Source organism: Micropterus salmoides, unplaced genomic scaffold (genome assembly GCF_014851395.1).
Source record: "Micropterus salmoides isolate LMB-PRFRI ecotype aquatic unplaced genomic scaffold, ASM1485139v1 Ms_hic_scaffold_11, whole genome shotgun sequence".
NCBI lineage: Eukaryota > Metazoa > Chordata > Actinopteri > Centrarchiformes > Centrarchidae > Micropterus > Micropterus salmoides.
In genome coordinates this window covers 1,664,061-1,683,584 of record NW_024040152.1, presented here as the reverse complement: position 1 = coordinate 1,683,584, position 19,524 = coordinate 1,664,061, and the positions used below count along the sequence as shown (strand labels likewise).

General features: G+C 40.2%; 1 protein-coding gene across 3 annotated transcripts; it reads right to left on the bottom strand.

Moving 5' to 3' along the window:
- Nucleotides 1-116: 116 nt before the first annotated feature.
- On the bottom strand, nucleotides 117-18,162 carry creb3l4 (cAMP responsive element binding protein 3-like 4). Of its 3 annotated transcripts, none has more exons than XM_038710356.1 (11): nucleotides 17,974-18,162; nucleotides 15,937-16,014; nucleotides 10,483-10,635; nucleotides 10,124-10,388; nucleotides 8,814-8,938; nucleotides 8,618-8,707; nucleotides 5,224-5,330; nucleotides 4,688-4,756; nucleotides 4,145-4,229; nucleotides 3,562-3,655; nucleotides 117-898 (listed from the first exon to the last, which is right to left on the bottom strand). In XM_038710356.1, exons 3-11 carry the CDS (start codon nucleotides 10,630-10,632, stop codon nucleotides 570-572), a joined length of 1,314 nt encoding a protein of 437 aa, XP_038566284.1. In that variant the 5' UTR covers nucleotides 10,633-10,635; nucleotides 15,937-16,014; nucleotides 17,974-18,162; the 3' UTR covers nucleotides 117-569. The 3 variants fall into 3 exon arrangements, with proteins under 3 accessions (XP_038566284.1, XP_038566285.1, XP_038566283.1); XM_038710357.1 differs by having other exon boundaries at nucleotides 15,941-16,014; XM_038710355.1 differs by lacking the exon at nucleotides 15,937-16,014.
- Between the last annotated feature and the right edge of the window lie 1,362 nt (nucleotides 18,163-19,524).

Below are 19,524 nucleotides of genomic sequence, written 5' to 3'. Positions count from 1 at the left end.
GACCATAATTTACTAAATGAACATCATGCTGTGTTGAAGAAGACTTGAAACTAACGACTGAGACCATAAACTCATCAGGAAAGTGTTTACTGAGGGAATAAATCAGCTGAGAAGTAGAAACATTTTCTTCTATGCAATCACACTTCTTTCTACAGCCAGTGGAGTCGCCCCCTGCTGGCTGTTAGAGAGAATGCAGGTTTAAGGCTTCAGCACTGGCTTCACTTCTCAGACCTGGAGGTTCCTACTGGTGTGGACATGTGTTGTGAGGGAGTCCAGCTGTCTCTTGCTGGTTTCTCCAGAGTTACCTACCACAGCTTTGAGGTTTGATAGAGAATGTTGGGACTAATGTTTCTGAAGTCCATTAAAAGGACAGGCGACCACGTCTGTCACCTTTTATGATCGTTTTTCACATAAGAAAAAATTTTAAACCACCACCAATTAATCATTTGCATGCAAAAATGGGCTGATACTGTTCGGCAGCGATTATTAAGAGCGTCCATTGTTGATCATAGCATCTACTGCTCATCACAGGGTCGACTTCCTCAACCTCTAACGTGAAAACAGTCTGCCTACATCTCGTCAGCGTGTGCAGGTTTGGCGGGATCATGGCTTCCTCCTTTCCCCGCCGTGGACTTCAGACCCAAAGCCAGTGCCTCAGTCTGCCCGGCAACAGGACCTGAGCTGTTCCCTGACTGGCTCCCCTCTTGGGCCGTCCCATCAAAGCCTGTATTTTCAAAGTTTTCTATTGGCTCTTGGAGGATAGCAGCGCCTTCTGGAGGTCCTGATTGGCCGAGTTCAGAGGGCGGCGATGGTGAGTCGGACTGGACAGCCGGACTGTCGGCATCCTCTGCTGTTGGCTGGGAGGATGAGGGGTCTGTCAGGATGTTTCTGGAAATTACTAAAATGACAGAAAATATTATTTCTCTTATCTCTTGTGTTAAATATAACATCTCAGATGACTACCTGACAATTCACCACTAGCTCAAGGGTTGAATTTGGCATGAACTGGTAGATATGGGTAATTTGTTGGCATGTTGTTATATGTACAGTGGGTACGGAAAGTATTCAGACCCCTTTAAATTTTTCACTCTTTGTTTCATTGCAGCCATTTTCCAAAAATCAAAAAAGTTCATTTTATTTCTCAGTAATGTACACTCAGCACCCCATCTTGACAGAAAAAAACAGAAATGTAGAAATTTTTGCAAATTTATTAAAAAAGAAAAACTGAAATATCACATGGTCAGAAGTATTCAGACCCTTTGCCGTGACACTCATATTTAACTCAGGTGCTGTCTATTTCTTCTGATCATCCTTGAGATGGTTCTACACCTTCATTTGAGTCCAGCTGTGTTTGATTATACTGATTGGACTTGATTAGGAAAGCCACACACTTGTCTATATAAGACCTTACAGCTCACAGTGCATGTCAGAGCAAATGAGAATCATGAGGTCAAAGGAACTGCCTGAAGAGCTCAGAGACAGAATTGTGGCAAGGCACAGATCTGGCCAAGGTTACAAAAAGATTTCTGCTGCACTTAAGGTTCCTAAGAGCACAGTGGCCTCCATAATCCTCAAATGGAAGACGTTTGGGACGACCAGAACCCTTCCTAGAGCTGGCCGTCCGGCCAAACTGAGCTATCGGGGGAGAAGAGCCTTGGTGAGAGAGGTAAAGAAGAACCCAAAGGTCACTGTGGCTGAGCTCCAGAGATGCAGTCGGGAGATGGGAGAAAGTTGTAGTAAGTCAACCATCACTGCAGCAATCCACCAGTCGGGGCTTTATGGCAGAGCGGCCCGACGGAAGCCTCTCCTCAGTGCAAGACACATGAAAGCCTGCATGGAGTTTGCTAAAAAACACCTGAAGGACTCCAAGATGGTGATAAATAAGATCCTCTGGTCTGATGAGACCAAGATAGAACTTTTTGGCCTTAATTCTAAGCGGTATGTGTGCAGAAAACCAGGCACTGCTCATCACCTGTCCAATACAGTCTCAACAGTGAAGCATGGTGGTGGCAGCATCATGCTGTGGGGGGGTTTTTCAGCTGCAGGGACAGGACGACTGGTTGCAATCGAGGGAAAGATGAATGCGGCCAAGTACAGGGATATCCTGGACGAAAACCTTTTCCAGAGTGCTCTGGACCTCAGACTGGGCCGAAGGTTTACCTTCCAACAAGACAATGACCCTAAGCACACCGCTAAAATAACGAAGGAGTGGCTTCACAACAACTGCGTGGCTGTTCTTGAATGGCCCAGCCAGAGCCCTGACTTAAACCCAATTGAGCATCTCTGGAGAGACCTGAAAATGGCTGTCCACCAACGTTTACCATCCAACCTGACAGAACTGGAGAGGATCTGCAAGGAGGAATGGCAGAGGATACCCAAATCCAGATGTGAAAAACTTGTTGCATCTTTCCCAAAACGACTCATGGCTGTATTAGATCAAAAGGGTGCTTCTACTAAATACTGAGCAAAGGGTCTGAATACTTATGACCATGTGATATTTCAGTTTTTCTTTTTTAATAAATTTGCAAAAATTTCTACATTTCTGTTTTTTTCTGTCAAGATGGGGTGCTGAGTGTACATTACTGAGAAATAAAATGAACTTTTTTGATTTTTGGAAAATGGCTGCAATGAAACAAAGAGTGAAAAATTTAAAGGGGTCTGAATACTTTCCGTACCCACTGTATGTATGTGTGTGTGACCGGATCTAAACGTTTTTGGTTTACACTTTGTGCAGCACGAGTGTTTTCTTTTAGCACTTTGTAATCTATGGATTTAATAAATGCTAAATAAATACATTATTATTATTACAGTTTTGATCAACTCAAAATCACCAATGATGACGATGTAGCTCTATGAACTGAATGTCAGTCCATCGCTCCTGTTACTGTAGGAGGAGTTAGGGACCGTTTGAAAAGTGCAATACGATTCATTTCAATCATCAATAACTGTTTTGTTAAGATAATTAATTAATTAATTATGCACATTACAAGGTTGTAATTTCAACATCTTGCTCATTCATGAATATACTGACATCAACCCACCTCTCATCTGTCCTGGACATCCTCTCACTGCTGTTAGTTGTTCTTTGTAATGTATGGTGAAGTACATGATGGGATTTATTGTTTTGCTTTTGTTTTTTTACACTGGTATCGAATTGGTATCGAGAATCTTGGAATTTCACTGGTATTGGTGTCGACTACTAAATTTCTAGTACCATGACATCCCTAATTATTATCACTGCATTGTAAACGCAAGAAAAACCATTTCATTGTCATGTCAATAATCTCTTACCTCCTATAGACAGTTAATTTGAATAAGTTGCACATGTCAGGGGGGAAAAGCTATTCAAAAGAAACATTCGTGCTGTTTTAAAAGCTTTCTAAAATGTCTTGATATTTTCCAACTTCTGCAGATAGTTATTTAAATTCCCAGATTCCCCCGATTAAAGGAAGACTATGATATTTTATAAATGCAGCAACCACCTGTAACTCTGAGTAGTCACAGCTTCGATGGATTAAATACAGTTTTAAACAACAGGAAGTGACGTCGAGAGGGACCGACCTCCTGTGGGTCTGTAGTCGTCATCTGCAGACGAGTTGCGGTTGAATGGGCTGAAGCTCGGCATGATGATCAGACCCAGAGAGACCAGGATGATCTGAGGACACACAAACACTTAACATGTTCATGAAGACACTACAATTGTAAAAGATTTGAATTTATCTAATGAGCATGTATATTTAATTCCTGAAAAACTCTTTATTAGTGGATTTTGAAAGTGCTGCACATCTGTGCACATGGTTTGGTTTGATACCAGATTATAAAACAGCCTTAACATAGCAGACTTTTTCACATGTTGTAACAACGGCACCCAATTCAAACCAACGTAAAACATGGATGTGCAAAAATAAGACAAACCATAAAAAAACTGTTTAAAGAGTTTTGTTTCTCAGAATCCAATTCAAGCAAAAAATAAAACCGACATCATGCACCAAAGCCTGTTCATATTTCGCCTTTTTTTTACTAGTTTAATGAAAAAACAAGACCTGGAACCAGAACGAATTACATCTTAAATGATACCAAACCCTAATGTGAACACACACACACACACACACACACACACACACACACACACACACACACCTACCAGTAAGCAGGTGCTGGTCTGGGCCCCTTTACTGACCGTCCGTTTGATCAGAGACTGAAGCTGTCGCAGCTGAGCTAGCAGAGACCTGAACAGCAGGAACACATCAACAGGTGTTACGTTAACCTTCATTTTCTCATTTAGCAGAAATTTGAGCTCAGAAACCTCAAATAAAACATGAAACATGAAATAGTGTTGTATTTACATCAGAAATTACCCAGAACAAATAAATACCACAAATCTGAACTAAACTCAACTAATGTTGCTGCTCTTACTCTGATGTGATGCTGACATTGGTGCTCTTAGGCTTACTTCAGTTTATTATTATCTTCAAAGACTGTGAGGGGAGATTTAAAATCATGTCAGAAAGACAACTATGAATGTGAATGATCTGGTTGTGAAAAACACAAATGCAGCAACTCTCTTATGTGTTTCTTCTTCCCATTTAGCCTAAACAAAGCCGTTTTGGAAAACGTGCAGTTAATAAATGTGACTTCTTTATCAATCCTTAAAACAGTCAGTGATTAATAATAAACCTGGTCGTACATGTTGCGTTTCTCCAGCTGCTCCACTGTCCTCTGCAGCTCCTTGTTCTGCGCTGAGCAAGCTGCTGCCCTGTTAACACACACAACACAGACGTTATGTTTTGGCGGCCTTTTGGTCAACTGGTCGATCTGTCTTTTTGGTCCACAGCATTAGGAACGGGAGAGTAAGCTGCAATTAATTAATTAATCATTAATTAAGTCCATGAAGACGTATTGAAAGGTCTCGTTTTGTCCAAATAACAATAGAAAACTAGCTAAAACTATAATACATGCAATACAATAAGCCAGAACTGATGGGTTTCTGGCACTTCTGCTTAAAAAAAAACAACAAAAAAATAAAAATAAAAATTGTTTCTGGCGTCAAACAAACCTCACCCAGGGGGTAAACGCTCCAGGGTTCGGTTCAGCCGGACTAAGCAAGGTTGGTGTGAACCTCAGTCTTTGCCTTCTTCCACCTAGTTTGTCTACAACACGCTCGGTGACATAGTACAAAGTTGTTTACAATCCAGAACGTCAGATTTCAGTCAGTACACCCACCTGCTCTCCAGTCCGTCGATGTACTCCTTCCTCCTCCGCCGGCTGTCCTGAGCCGACTGCTTGTTGCGGATTTTTCTCCGAACTCTCTTCAGGATTCTTTCCTCAGCCTGCAAATAAAAAGGTTCATACAAAGTCAGTGATTTTACGAACGGCTCCTCCTTTAAGGACTAATTATCTTGTTATCACTGCATGTTCCTGATTGGCAGGTGAGAAGTTACTCACAACTGACAGGTAATTAGCAGAGGCCTGCTTTAGGGCTCGGTGACTCGCCTGCTGAGGCGAAATTCGTATTTTTTTGTGCTGAATGTGGGCAGCGCTGGACGTGAGGCACACGAAAATTTGTTTGTTGGGTTTGTAGTCTGTTTCAGTGGTTGTGTTTGTGGGTCTCCATCTTGGCTCACCTGAAAGTCCGCACAAAGGTCCAAACCAAAGTTCATGTTTAGACTGAGTTTTACATGACAGACTTCTGTCCTGTGGTCTTCATCTATGACATTGATTGGTTTGTAAACAGTTCTACAGGTAACTTTGACCAAAATGAATGAATGAGGAATAAACAGAAGGCATTATGGCATTACTACCTGCAGCACCTACTTAATTCGAGGCTAGTTCAAATTCACAAAATGAATGTCCTTGTGGTGTGAACATAGGGCCGGACAATATGGCCAAAAATGTTATCACGATAAAAAGTTTCATATTTTTCGATACTGAAAGTGATCACGATAAGTATCAAATTGTTATTTCTTTCGAGTTAAAAGGCCGATTTTTGCTTCTGAGTGAAAGTTGAAGAAACCTGATGGTTAATTGTGGTTTAAACTTTTCGTCATGAGAACAAACACTTAAAGCCAAACAGTGGATCAATTCACAAATCTGAGGCAGAACATTCAAAACAATTATGATACATCCTTTGTCAACAAATATGCACAATAAGTACAATTAAGTAAAAGCTTTTTCATCAACAAATTAAACATCATAATAAAAAATTAAGTCTACTTTGTGAACATTTATTGAACATTTATTATATTATTGAAAAAGAATTATATCGCGATAATTATTGTTATCATTTTATTGTCCAGCCCTATGTGAACATTATATCACCGCCACTGGCAGGAAAGGAGGAGAAGACCGCAACAATCCTTCTGTATCAACATTTGGGGAGAGACTAGGGGTGAGTTGCTTCCATAGTGGATAGATGAGCTGTCTGAAAGTCCAAACTATCCAAAATAATGCTTTCACAGTAGAAACAAACCAAATCATGGTTCAGTTTGGTCCGAGAATACTTCTTTTTGTTTGACCAAATTTTGTCTGTTTGGTCTAGGGGGAGGTTTCACACATGTAATTTGGATCGAACTGAGAAGTCCGGAACAAACAAGGAAGGTGTGACAGCCCTCACAGAAAGTCTACCACTCGCTCTTCTTTGCTATTAGTTGGGGCTGCAACACTGCCGGTCAGAGTTCACCAAAGCTGAACTCAAGAAGAGAAGGTGCAAATTTGCTTTGCTACCGGCGCAAATGTTTTATTCGGCCCCTCGCTCACACAGAGTGGAAGTGAACGGCATGTGTGACTGTGCTTTTATGTGGTAGCCAATTGGTTGGATAGTCCTGAATGCCAAATATGAGTGTGAATGGATTTAGGGGAACTATGACAGGTTTCCCCAGATCATGATAGGCTCAATTGCTCAGTTAAAGTAAGCCAGGGACTCTCCAAATCAGCAGGTCAGACTGTCTCTCCTCTCTGCCTGCTTGGTCGATTGACTGACGCAGCTGCCTTGATAATGATGCACTGTTGTCCATTTGTTAGGGGACCCAAGGTCGAGATTATCTTTGTTTCATTACAGACAGACTGACGGGCTCTCTGTAGAAAGTGTTGCATGTGGCTTCAGTGACACACAACGTGACTTTAGGTAAACATGGGGTCTTGATTTTAACTAATTTCCAAAAGGCTCTTCTCTCACACAGACAAAGAGTTTGGTCACTTAGTGAATCTCTGTAGATGTGGGAAGAATAAATATCCCGAGACAGGAAGCACTCTTCCGGTTGGTGTTGGTGTTGCATGTGTTCACACATTGCATGCTGGCACTGCATCTCCTCGGCCAAGTCTCGTTAAACCTATGCAAGTCCTCATCAGTCTCCGAAACTTTTTCATCACACTTGAAAGAGAGTCTCATTTTAAGACCTCTTCTGTTCCATTTATTGTCAAATGTCAGCTTAAGCCTCTGTGTTGGAATACTTGGCTCATTACTTCGTGTTGCTTTGGAAACACGGAGGACACAGACCTAAAATTGTAGACATGTACAATTTGTTCGGTTTAAGGCCGGCAGCTCCTTCAAACTTCGCTACACGCTTTTTTCTGGCTTTTTTGCCGAAACATGTGTAAACTCTGTCATTAGAAAATGAAGACCGAGTTTTGGATTAAAGAGCAGCGGACCTTGGGACTCGTGTCGGCCAAGCAACGGAATCCAGAGACTGCTGAGCCCACATCTTTACAGTGACCTGCCGAATCAACATCCCGGATCAAGCAGTTCTGAACTGTCAGAGCAAGACTCCGACAAGATGAGAGGAGGCGGACTCTGTTTTACATCGATGATGCTTTATGGACTCAAATGTCAGACTGTTTGTTGTGAAGATGAAACTTTATTATCATCTTGTTGCTGCTGTTTATATTCTCCCCAGATGCAAATTCAAAAAATTCACTGCAGAATGGTCTGGGTGTATACGTGTTTGTATATAAATTACTGATGTTCATGAGGAAAAAAAACATCCTCCCGTTTTTCACACAAATGGCACCCTGATTATACAGTATGTGGAGGTCTGTGTGTGTAGCATGAAGGGACTACAAACTTTCGTTTCATTATACAACCTTTGCTGTATAATGAAAAAATAAACCACCTTGTGCCTTAAAAACCTGCCCACCAGAGGGTCTCCATGGCCATTCCTCTTGCGTTTGTCTCTACTTCCTGTCTGTGTGTCTTCCCGCTCTGTGTTCTTGTTCACTTCCTGTTTCTGGTTTTCCTGCTTGTTTGATTATTTGCTCCTCCCTGATAAGTTTCACCTGTGCCTTTTTATCACCTGCCTGCTTGAGTGTCTTCCCATTGTCTGTTGTTGGGATCATCTTCGTTCGGTGTTTTCCTTCCCTTTATGTTGGGTTACTGTGGATTCTGTGTCTTGGTTCTCGCCAGCCGTCTCTTTTTGGATTGTTTTGGTTGTAAGTTGTTCCCATTTTTGTCAATAAACTTTGAGAACAGAACCTGCTCAGCCTGGATGCCTTGTGTTTGGGTCCATATCACAGTTTTTCACGTGTCTGCATTCGGCAAACATTGCAAAACCGCTTATTAGTTTATCTAACTGGAGCAAAAAGATTTTTAAAAACTATGTGAGCAGCTTTGAGGCCTTCTGACCTTGGTGAGAGGAAGGTTGTTAGGCAGAGAAACTCCTTCCTGGCTCAGCAGCTTCTGTTCCTCCTCGGTCAGCTGGAGATTTGGATTCAGCTGCAACAGTAGAAGAAGAGTTAGTCCTCCAGGTCAAACCTCACCGCTGACCGTCAGGGGGAATATACACAGCGCCGCCTTTTAAAAAATAAAAATAAAGACTCACCAGATCATCGTCAGGACTGGGAGGGTCCATGGCGGTCAAACTGCCATCGAGGCGAGCCGCAGGGAGCACGGGCAGCTCGTTAACGATGCACGAGTCTGAAAACAACACCTGCGAGCTCCAATCGTCTGTACAGGAGAGGAAGTGACATCACAGTTACTGCTAATTAACGAACGAGGATGAATCACACCAGGTCTCCTCCCTCTGACACCAGTTACTGCGTTTGTCACGACAGGTTCTGGTTTACAGAGTAAAAATTAACCCAATCAGCATGTAGAACAGCTCATTTTGTCCGTTGTGCCCAAGACTACGTACTTTGCTATACCTTTTATTAACCCTTTTTTTCACTAAACAACGTTCTGAAGCAGCTGTATAAGAACTTGTCATTCAGCCAGGAACTATCTAGTTAAAGAATAGATGAACAAAATGATGAAGCTTAACAGACATTCAGGCCTCTCCTCTTCCTGTTCACTAAATAAATAATTAAATTTAAAGCTTCTTTATAAAGGCACAGGTACTTTTACTGGCTTTTTACTGTATACATACCAGGTATTTTCATCTATATAATGGCTAGTTTAAAGCTGCTATTTTTTTTGGTGTATTAAATGTCAGAAAATAGTGAAAAATGTCCATCACAAAGTGCCAAGAGTCTAAAGTGACATCTTTGATTTCAGCAGCGGAAAAGTTTCACAAATAAATAGAATCTGAAGTAAAACCTATTAGTACATCAGACTTAGAATTTACTTGGATCAAAGATTAGTCTTTTTTTTTTCTTTAAGTACTGAGGGATTCATGTGTGGTGTATTTTTCTGACTTTATGTGAACAAAAAGACAAATTTGCCTGTCTTTTTGGAATTAGGAACATTTATCAATGTTCTGGTCACAAAAGCAAAGTTTGTGGGTAATAATAGCCATTGTCTATACTTTTTAAGAATAAGAAATTAGGAAATAACACACAAGAACTGTTTTACATAGTGATATCTTTGGATTTTTGCTAAAACAAGACATTTGAGGACATCACTTTGTGAAACAGTAATTGATGTTTTTGGACATTTTATAGACCAAACAACTAATTGATAAAATGACGGAAAGATTAATCGACAGTGAAAATAATCGCTAGCTCAATTTTATTTTATTATTCCCACCATGAGCAAGAACTTGGCACCAGTAGCAAAGAAAACCTGGAAACCTCAAGTAGAACCTACATCCACAGGAGCTGTACAATGGTGGCAGTGGAAGAGATATCAATGGAAATTACTACTACTACTACTACTACTACTACAACAACAACAACAGACAACACGTGCCCTCACCGAGCTCTATGGAGATGACGTTCTCTTGTCCACGTTCAGTCTTCACGCCGCCCAAGCTGCTGATGTCATAAACCAGCTGGTAGACTGTCGCCGGCGCTGGCTGGGTGGTCTCTGCCATTACCATGGTGACAGGACTCTCCACCACAGGGTCCTCAGAGATGCCGCTGTCGCTCTCAGAGGAGGGGTCTGCAGGCGGCCCGCTGAGAAACACCTCATTTGGGTCGACGCCGTGAAGGACGTCCTCCGATTCACTGTCATTCAGCGTCTGTGAAGTCAGAGGGTCAGCTCGGTTTAACTGCATCAGGTGACCTCTCCTGTACTATCAATCGTATTAGGCACACGCTGGGGCGCAGACTCACACAGTCGGGGTCTACCGCCCACTCTTGCAGGGGTTTCTCGGAGCCGCCGAAGACGAGGTCTGAGCAGGAGAAAGGAGCGTCGAGCTGCCAGCTGTCTGGCGCCATGCCGCCGTCCCCGCTGATAAACAGCTCCCCGCTCTCTGCATCCATGACCTGAAAACACATTCACACAATCCAGTCACCACACCGTGTTCACCACACCGACGGATACAGAAGAAAGGAACTCCCAGACGCAGAGACGAAGGCTCGCCTTGACTTGTGGGCGATACGGCCCGAAAATGTTATCACAATAAAAAAAAAAAGTCACATCATTCGATATCTATAATTATCAAGATAAATCTCAAATCCTTATTTCTTTAAAGTTTAAATGCTGATTTTTGCTCCTGACTGAAAGTTAATTGTGGTTTTAAACATTTTTCTTTCTGGTCAGAACAAACATTTGATGCCAAACAGTGGATCACTTCACAAATCTGAGGCAGAACATTCAGAACTATGATGAACAAATGTGCACAAGTAAAATTAAGTACAATCTTTTTTCTCCTTTTCTGTTAACAAAATAAATGTTAAAAGAAAAATTAAGTGCAGATTAATTAATTATTGTTAGTGTTTTATCGCCCCCAGCTCTCTCTTGACCACTGCAATGCACCAAAAAGTCTATAAATAAAAATCTGACCTTTGTGTGTATTGACAGCTGCTAATTAAAGTAAATTTCTAGGTTGACACCTAGGTAAACATGAGTACAGAGATACAAATGTGTTTGTGTAGTAACATACACATGCAGCAACCAGCAACACGTGAAAGTAAGACAAAAGGAAACACAAGACAAACAACAGAACAAAGAGTCTGGAGATCATGACCCAGGTGATGCAACACAGGAAGAGGATATCCTGGTAGGTACACACCCAGAAAAACACACACCTGGCCTCCAACGGCACCACTCTGACTGAATAGAAATCTGATAAGCTGCTAAACATGTTTTCCAGTTTTCCCTCTCCACTATAAAATGTCAAATCAGCAAAAACAAGGACCTTGAAGTTCTTCACTTACGTCAGTGAAACGAGACCTCCAAAAGCTCCAAAGGCCAAACTCTGGGGTCGACACATAACCCTTGTTGTCAGAATCAGAAATGTTTGTCTGTTTGGTCTAGGGGGAGGTTTCACACATGTAATTTTTGGTTCCGCTCAAACTGAAAAGTCCGGAACAAACAAGGAAGGTGTGACAGCCCCCACAGAAAGTCAACCACTCGCTCTTCTTTGCTATTAGTTGGGGCTGCAACACTGCCGGTCAGAGTTCACCAAAGCTGAACTCAAGAAGAGAAGGTGCAAATTTGCTTTGCCACCGGGCGCAAATGTTTTATTCGGCCCCTCGCTCACACAGAGTGGAAGTGAACGGCAGCCGAATATGTTAATTTTGCGCGTGTGACCGACCATCCTCTTACGTGGAAGCCAATTGGTTCGGAATTCAAGTCTGTTCTGGGTGGATAGTCCTGAATGAGTGTGAATGAATTTCGGGTAACTATACTACTATAACACAGATCATGACAATTTTTGCTCAATTGCTGAGTTAAAGGCCCCATCCACACTACTGCGTTTTTGTTTAGACCATATGCTACATTTGCACCTCCAGTCCAGACTAAAACAGCGAAAACGAAAACTGATAACTTTGGAAACGCTGCCAACCCCATTTTTTTGTTTTAAAACTAAAGGGTTTTAGTGAAGAGGGGCAAAAACGAATGATGAGGCAGACGCTCATGTTTGGCTCTCTGACTGGGTCTAATAAGTCATGCAAATCAGAAACACAATGCTGCTGACAGAGTTTTTGATTTGGTATTTTCATTCAAATATTTTGTACCGTGCAAATGATCCATGTTACCTTCAGTAACAGTCCCAGCTCGCTATTGGTCCATGCAAAATAAAACCTGCTGTAAAACCTTTATTCTTTCACCGAATCTTCTGTAACTACGGAATAGACCATCTGTTTCATGTTTACACCAGCATGTGCATGCCCAGTGTACGTGAACGGCCACTAGATGTACATTTGTCGTTTTAGTATAGACAGAGATCAACTCTGATCCACAGCTAAAACGCTGCTGTGGGTAGAGATGGTATTATATATATATATATTATAAACAGAGTAGTGTGGATGGGGCCAAAGTAAGCCAGGGACTCTCCAAATCAGCAGGTCAGACTGTCTCTCCTCTCTGCCTGCTTGGTCGATTGACTGACGCAGCTGCCTTGATAATGATGCACTGTTGTCCATTTGTTAGGGAACCCAAGGTCGAGATTATCTTTGTTTCATTACAGACAGACTGACGGGCTCTCTGTAGAAAGTGTTGCATGTGGCTTCAGTGACACACAACGTGACTTTAGGTAAACATGGGGTCTTGATTTTAAATAGTTTCCAAAAGGCTCTTCACATTTACATTACTGACACTTTTATCCAAAGCGACTTACAACTGCTATACATGTCAGAGGTCGCACGCCTCTGGCGCAACTAGGGGTTAAGTGTCTTGCTCAGGGACACAGTGGTGGATGGGTCACAGTGGGGAATTGAACCCGGGTCTCTCACAACAAAGACCGTAACAGTGATGTCGGTACAGAAATGCAGGAAAATATATCTTTCAGTTCATTTAGAAACAGAGTTTGTCCATCAGAGCTGGCTAGTTTATTTTACACTGTAAAATGTCCTCTTGATCACCACACTGTCTTTAAGAACCCAATCATTAGCAGAAATAATATTTATTAAAATGACTGAAATCAACTTGAATAATTCACTCAAGTTAGTTGACTGTTGCTGCACAATAAAAAAGAAGCTGTGACAAATACAGCGGCTGGCAGAGACGCACCTTGTTGAACAATGAAAAGGTTTGTTTTATTTTCATTATTTAATATTTGCTTACTGAATAGCAATTTTACATTTTACTTCTTTCAGACAAACAGAGAAGGAGCTGGAGATATGAATCAAATCCAAAACCTTTTTTGTTGTTGCTTTTTAATCAAGACGTTTAAAAAAAGTCTTCTGGATTTCTGGAAAAAGCTTCAAAATGGACATTCTGTTCTTTTATAATATCAACACGGATTTAAGTTTGAGATAAAACTGATGCAAGTCTCTGTGCCTTGTATATGAACGTAGTAATCGACTGATACGGGTTTTTCAATGGCTGATATATGATGCCGATATGAAAATAGGGCTGCAACAAATGATTATATTCATTGTCGATGAATCTGTCTATTTTCTTTATTTGTTGGGTCTATAAAATGTCAAAATTGTGAAAAACGATCAGTGTTTTGCAAAAGCTCGAGGTGACGTCCTCAAATGTCTGGTTGTGTCCTCAACTCAAAAGAAATTCAGTTTACTGTCACAGAGGAAGAAAGAAACCAGAAAATGTTCACATTTAAGAAGCTGGAATCAGAGAATGTGTCTTAAAAAATTACTCAAAGCGACTTCTAAATAGTTGTAAATTAATTTAATGGTTGACAACTAATCGACTGATCATTGCACCTCTATATCAAAATTTATAATGTTATGTATAATCCATTATTTCTGCAGAGTACAATCTAATCTACGTGTTATCTCAGCAGTAATGTGTTGCGTCAGATAGAAGCTTTATTAATGAATGAAACAGAAACATACTTTCTGCTGTAGATTTCAGAGCGTGCCTGGTGTTTAAGGGAGAGCGGGGTTCAGTTTGTCAGACGTCATTCAGCTGCTTTACTCTCTACAGTATAACTATATATATTCATCACTGTTAGATCAGAGCTGCTGTCATTCAGGAGGAACGTGTTCACGTTTAGAAATGACGACGGTGACCGAGCAGCTCACTGATGAGGCTGCCTGCAGATGTGTCCGCACACACTTCACTATCAAATTGTCAACCAACGGAAAATTAATCTGCAGGCATTTTAATAATTAACTACACATTAAAGCCAAAATTCTGAATATTTAACTAAAGTCAGCTTGGGTCCTGAGAAGCCTTTTCTGACACCTAATAGACTAATTAACAGATTAATCGCTCTAATGGGAATAATTGGATCTGGGAATTGATTTTTTTTCCTGACATTTTGTCGACTAATCAGTGAATAATAAGTCCTGATATTTACATATTTTGCTGATAATGCTTCTATCCTTTTGAGTAAAGGTATTTTTGTACACTGTGGTGTTGTAACGGATCAGAGTACTTCCTCCACCGCTGTGTTTAACACGCTGATGAATTAAATGCTTTAAAAGCTCCTGTTTATTTCCAGCAGGGGTGGAAGAAGTACTAAAAGAACTTTAATTTAACTCTGTTGCAAACAAAACACCTGCATTCAAAATCTAACTTAAGTAAAAGTAGACAAGTGCTATCAAGAAAATGTGTAAAAGTACTCACAAAGCAGCCAAAAGGCTTGTTGTTACATTTGTATAAATTATAAATATTAAATGTTATTAATAAACGTTATTATTGATGCAGTAGCATGTGAGACTCATTTATTTTTATAGTGTAGCTGTCTGCAGTAGTGCTTTATACTGCTGGGTGGGTCAGTTTCCTGTAGTATAACAATGTGTTTCATGTAAAAGTACTTTCAGGTACCTCATATGTATTTTCCTCTGTGATGTCATGTAATATAAAGTAGCACACAATTAAAACACTTAACTATTCACTTATCTGAATACTTATTACACGGTCTTGTTTCTCTCAATGCCAGGGGACTAAGAGAGAATATTAAGGGTCCTTTTTGTTAAAATCTAGAAAAGCGGATGTAACAAAGATAATTACCAGAATAACTGCTCCCTTCAAGACTATGCCTGAAAATATATCAGAAAATGACAGACAGGATTTAATTTTATAGCAAAATCGCCTGAATGAAATATACAGAGAAAAAGCAGAGGGAGACTTTGTGAGGTCAAGGTGTAAGTGGCTGGAGGAAGGAGAGCAAAACACTGCTTATTTCTTCCAATTCCAACAACACCGCAATAAATCCAACTCTATTCAAAAACTCAGCATTAGTGGTGTTATTTCTGATGATCCCCAAAAGATAGCTAATTACTGTTCCACTTCTTATAAAAACTTATATATAAATCTCAGTATAATATGGTAGCAGCTACCTGCATTGACACCTGCCGACCAATCTGCCTTCTTAATAAAGGATTACAGAATCCTAGCTCTAGTTTTTGCCAAAAGATTAAAAGCTGTTTTGGACCAAATTATTGATGAAAACCAAACTGAGTTTATGAGGCACAGACATATATCCAATAACATCAGACTTGTGCTGGACCTCATTGATTATGCTGATCTTAGTGATGATGATGGCTATATACTGTTTATAGATTTCTGCAAGGCTTTCGACACAGTGGAACACATCTTTCTCTTACGGGCCTTGGATAAATTTGGCTTTGGCACTTACTTTTGTGCAGCCATTAAAACTATGTATAAGTATGCAAATTGTTCAATTAAACTGTATGGAGGCACCTCACCTACATTTGACCTAAAGCGCGGCCTCAGGCAGGGATGTCCTGTCTCACCATACTTGTTTCTGAGATGTATCACAATAGCTGAAAAAGAAATAATAATTAATTAGTCAACTAGCTGATGTACACTTTATTTTTAAAGAATGCCTCTCAGGTTCAGTTGCTATTCTCTAAAGCCTGTGGTCTCTTTTTAAACATTAGTAAGTGTGAGCTGCTCGCCCTCAAAAACTGTAACGTTACAGCTCGCTCTACCATTCCAGTGAAAGAGTCCGTCACCTACGTTGGAATCGCTCTTAACAAAAACAACGACACCAGATGCTCTTCGAATTTCAACCCAGTACAGAAAAAAATGTATTCATGGCTTCAAAGAGACTTATCTCTTAAAGGAAGAATTTTGCTTACCAAAGCTGAGGGCATATCTCGTCTTACATATGCAGCCTTATCTCTAGATGTCAACAAACGGACCTCTACGGTCATCGATAACCTACTATATAACTGTTATGTAAAAATAGAACCCACAAAAATAGAACCCCCAAAATCAGTATTAATGAACTCCTACAGTATGTAAATGGTGACCTAAACTTTCTTGACTTCTCCACCTTCAACAATATCTTTAAGATAAACTGGATAAAACAGTTTTAAAAAAATCCTAACTCAATCTGGAATTTTGTTCCGAACTACCTGTTTTCAAAGCTTGGAGGTCTTGAGTTCCTTTGCAGCTACAATGTTGAAAAAAATCCCCTTAAAGCAATCAAATTTTCAAAATTGCTCCTTTACCGGTCCCCGCACAAATACTACATCTGGAACAACAGAGACATTCTATATAAACACAAATCATTGTTCTTGGAAAACTGGTTTATCCAATTCATCTGGTTATACAGCTCCTCAATTCTAGTGGTGAATTGATGTCATACTCTGAACTTCTAGACAAGTATTGTATTCCTATACCGTCAAAGGAATATGCTTTAGTTTTTGATGCAATCCCTCCTGGTGCTCTAATGCTTCTTAAAGATTATATAGTATCTGTACCAACTTTTTTGCCACTGGATCCGTGTACGATGTCTGTTGGCCAGACCTGTTTCTTCTTGAGAAACAATAACTGAGCTATTCGTACTCCGTTTCAAAAAGAAATAGTTTCTGTTCCAAATGTTGTTCCTTATTGGAATAACTGGTGCTTACCTTACAAATATATAATTTTAAGTAAGGTTAAAGAAGTGTCTTTTAAAACGTTGCATCGTTTTTATCCCTCCAAGGTATTTCTGCGAAGATATAAAAAGGACATTGATGTGAACTGCTCATCTTGTCAAATGGCTCAAGAAGACCTGCATCATTTATTTTGGACTAGTCCCCACTCTACACTTTTTGGCAAGACATTTATCTCCCAATATATTGACTCTGAATTCTCACTTTCCTATGACAATGTATTGTTGCTGTTTTTTACAAGTCCTTCTACCAAGGCAAATCATGTCTATATCATCAATTTGATGTTATTGCAGGCAAAATCACATATTCACAAATCTAAGTTCTCCAACCATAAACCTTCCTTGACTTGACAGTACGTCAAGTCAATCCTATACTCTAAGAACAGGAAAGACCTTGCATCTATTTACCCAGTTTAACATCTTTCAGTGCTGATTTGTGTTCCCCTTTGTTTTGTTTTGTTTTTTGCTCTATTTTTTTTTGTTTATCAGTCAACTATAGGCTCCCCTGGTATTGTCTGCTCCTGGATATTATATGTTCACCATATTGTTTGTGAATAAAAGCTTTTTAAAAAAAAATGTATTAATAAAAAACATTAAAAAATAAAATAAATAAAACAATACTACTCCATGTATACTTTCCACCACTGATTTTGAACAGCTTCCACGGGCCTTGTTTTTATTTTTTTATGAATTCCACAAACTTTCAAAGCTGCTCCAGGCCTACTTGAAGTCATTATCTGTGTGTTATTGAGCTGTTAGAGGCGTGTGTCAGTGTTCAGGCCTGATCCTGGTGCAGCCGGAGCCGGATCAACAGGAGCAAATATTTCATTTTAACACTCACAGAGCAAGCTGCAGACAGATTCCTCTTCTTCTTCTTCCAGGCTCAGGGCCCCCGGTTCTTCATCACACTGCGGCCCCTCCGCTGCTGTAGCAGGACCCAAAACACAAACACGCTGGAAATAAAAAAGTCCAGCTGGTAGATCTGCTCCGCGTCGGCTTCTTCTTCCTCCTCCTCCTCCTCCTCTTCCTTCTTCTTGCTCTTCTTTTTTGAGTTTTATTGGCGGCTGATAAACAACGAGTTGGTGCATTACCGCCTCTAGCTGGTGTGGAAGGGAACAGCTGACTAGTCCTTCCTTAATTTATTCATGGATTGGAGGGATAGCTCAGGGCTTGTCCCAATTTAAAAGAGAACTAAATTACAAATGTTGGACTCTCTGTAGAAGAGACAGTGGTGGATACTTGGGACACTGGAGGGTTTTAAATGAATGATGAGAAATAATACCCTCCTTTATTCCCTCTCTAGTCCTTACGGTTGGTCTGTGGTCTTCCTTTAAACCAAAGGTTCTCAAACTGGGGGGTTGGCCCCTCATAGTGCCACCTCAGGGGGGTTGACCGGACCTAAAGTTGCCTAAATGTGATTTATGAGATGATGCAAAAACAGAAAAGAGCTCTGATGCAAGCAGGGTTATTTTAGTAACCTGATTCTTTAATTATATTTCAATAGCAAAAATGAAATCCACTTTTTCTGGAGTCGGGGGGGGGGGGCTGAATGTTTTTTGGCTTCAAAAGTTTGGGAACCACTGTTAGTGTAGTTTAGTGTATGTAGTTTTTAGTCAATGGTCCTTACACTATTAAAAAAAACTCATATCCTCTCAGTCATATTCTTTACTCTTAGATCCGGAAACAGGACGTGATAACGTCTCTTGAGTTCTTTTGTTGAATATCTGTTAAATCAACTTGTCCTTTTATCTTTCGGAGGTTTTGAATCAGCAGCCTTCTTATTTCCTCATGTTTCTGACAGTGTAATTGAAATGTGTTTGCCTATATTTTGAATAACAGACTGTGTAGTTCAGTGAGTCCAAATCTGAGTCTCGATATGATTGTCTCATCTCCCATGTTCCCTCCTGCACATCTCATTTCTCCCACTTCCATTGCTTTTGCCCCCTTTCCATCAATCTCTGTTTAATAATGCTTTTTATTTCTATTTATGTCTAGCTGAACTGCCGCAACAGTGTAATCTCTTTTTGTGGCCTCCTTTACAACCTTATCTGCCATTTCATTTGACACCCACATGTGCTGGTAATCATAAATAATATGACCAGAAGACCCAGGGGCATCACTTTATAACAAATATTCAACACTGAAAAATCAGGTTGGGGGTCTGGGGCTCCAAACACTGACATTTTTAAGCATTAAACAGTTCATTTTCTGCATTCTAGAGATTTTCTGCACCAATTTATGGCGAAAAAGTCTTTATTTATATATTTGGAAACACAAAGTATTGAAAGTATAAAAACACAATAGAACATAACTCAGTAATCAGTAGTTTGTTTTTTCAGCTTAAGTTACTTTTTTTGGACATTTGTTTCTTCTGTATTTAAATTGCATTACA

Bases quoted from the DNA above. Each gene is read 5' to 3' on its own strand.
- creb3l4 (XM_038710356.1), bottom strand. From the start codon at position 10,632: ATGGATGCAGAGAGCGGGGAGCTGTTTATCAGCGGGGACGGCGGCATG. The intron at 4,757-5,223 runs GTGGGTGTACTG...GTGTGTTAACAG, and splicing joins ATCGACGGACTGGAGAGCAG to GGCAGCAGCTTGCTCAGCGC. The intron at 3,656-4,144 runs GTAGGTGTGTGT...GTGTGTCCTCAG, and splicing joins AGACCAGCACCTGCTTACTG to ATCATCCTGGTCTCTCTGGG.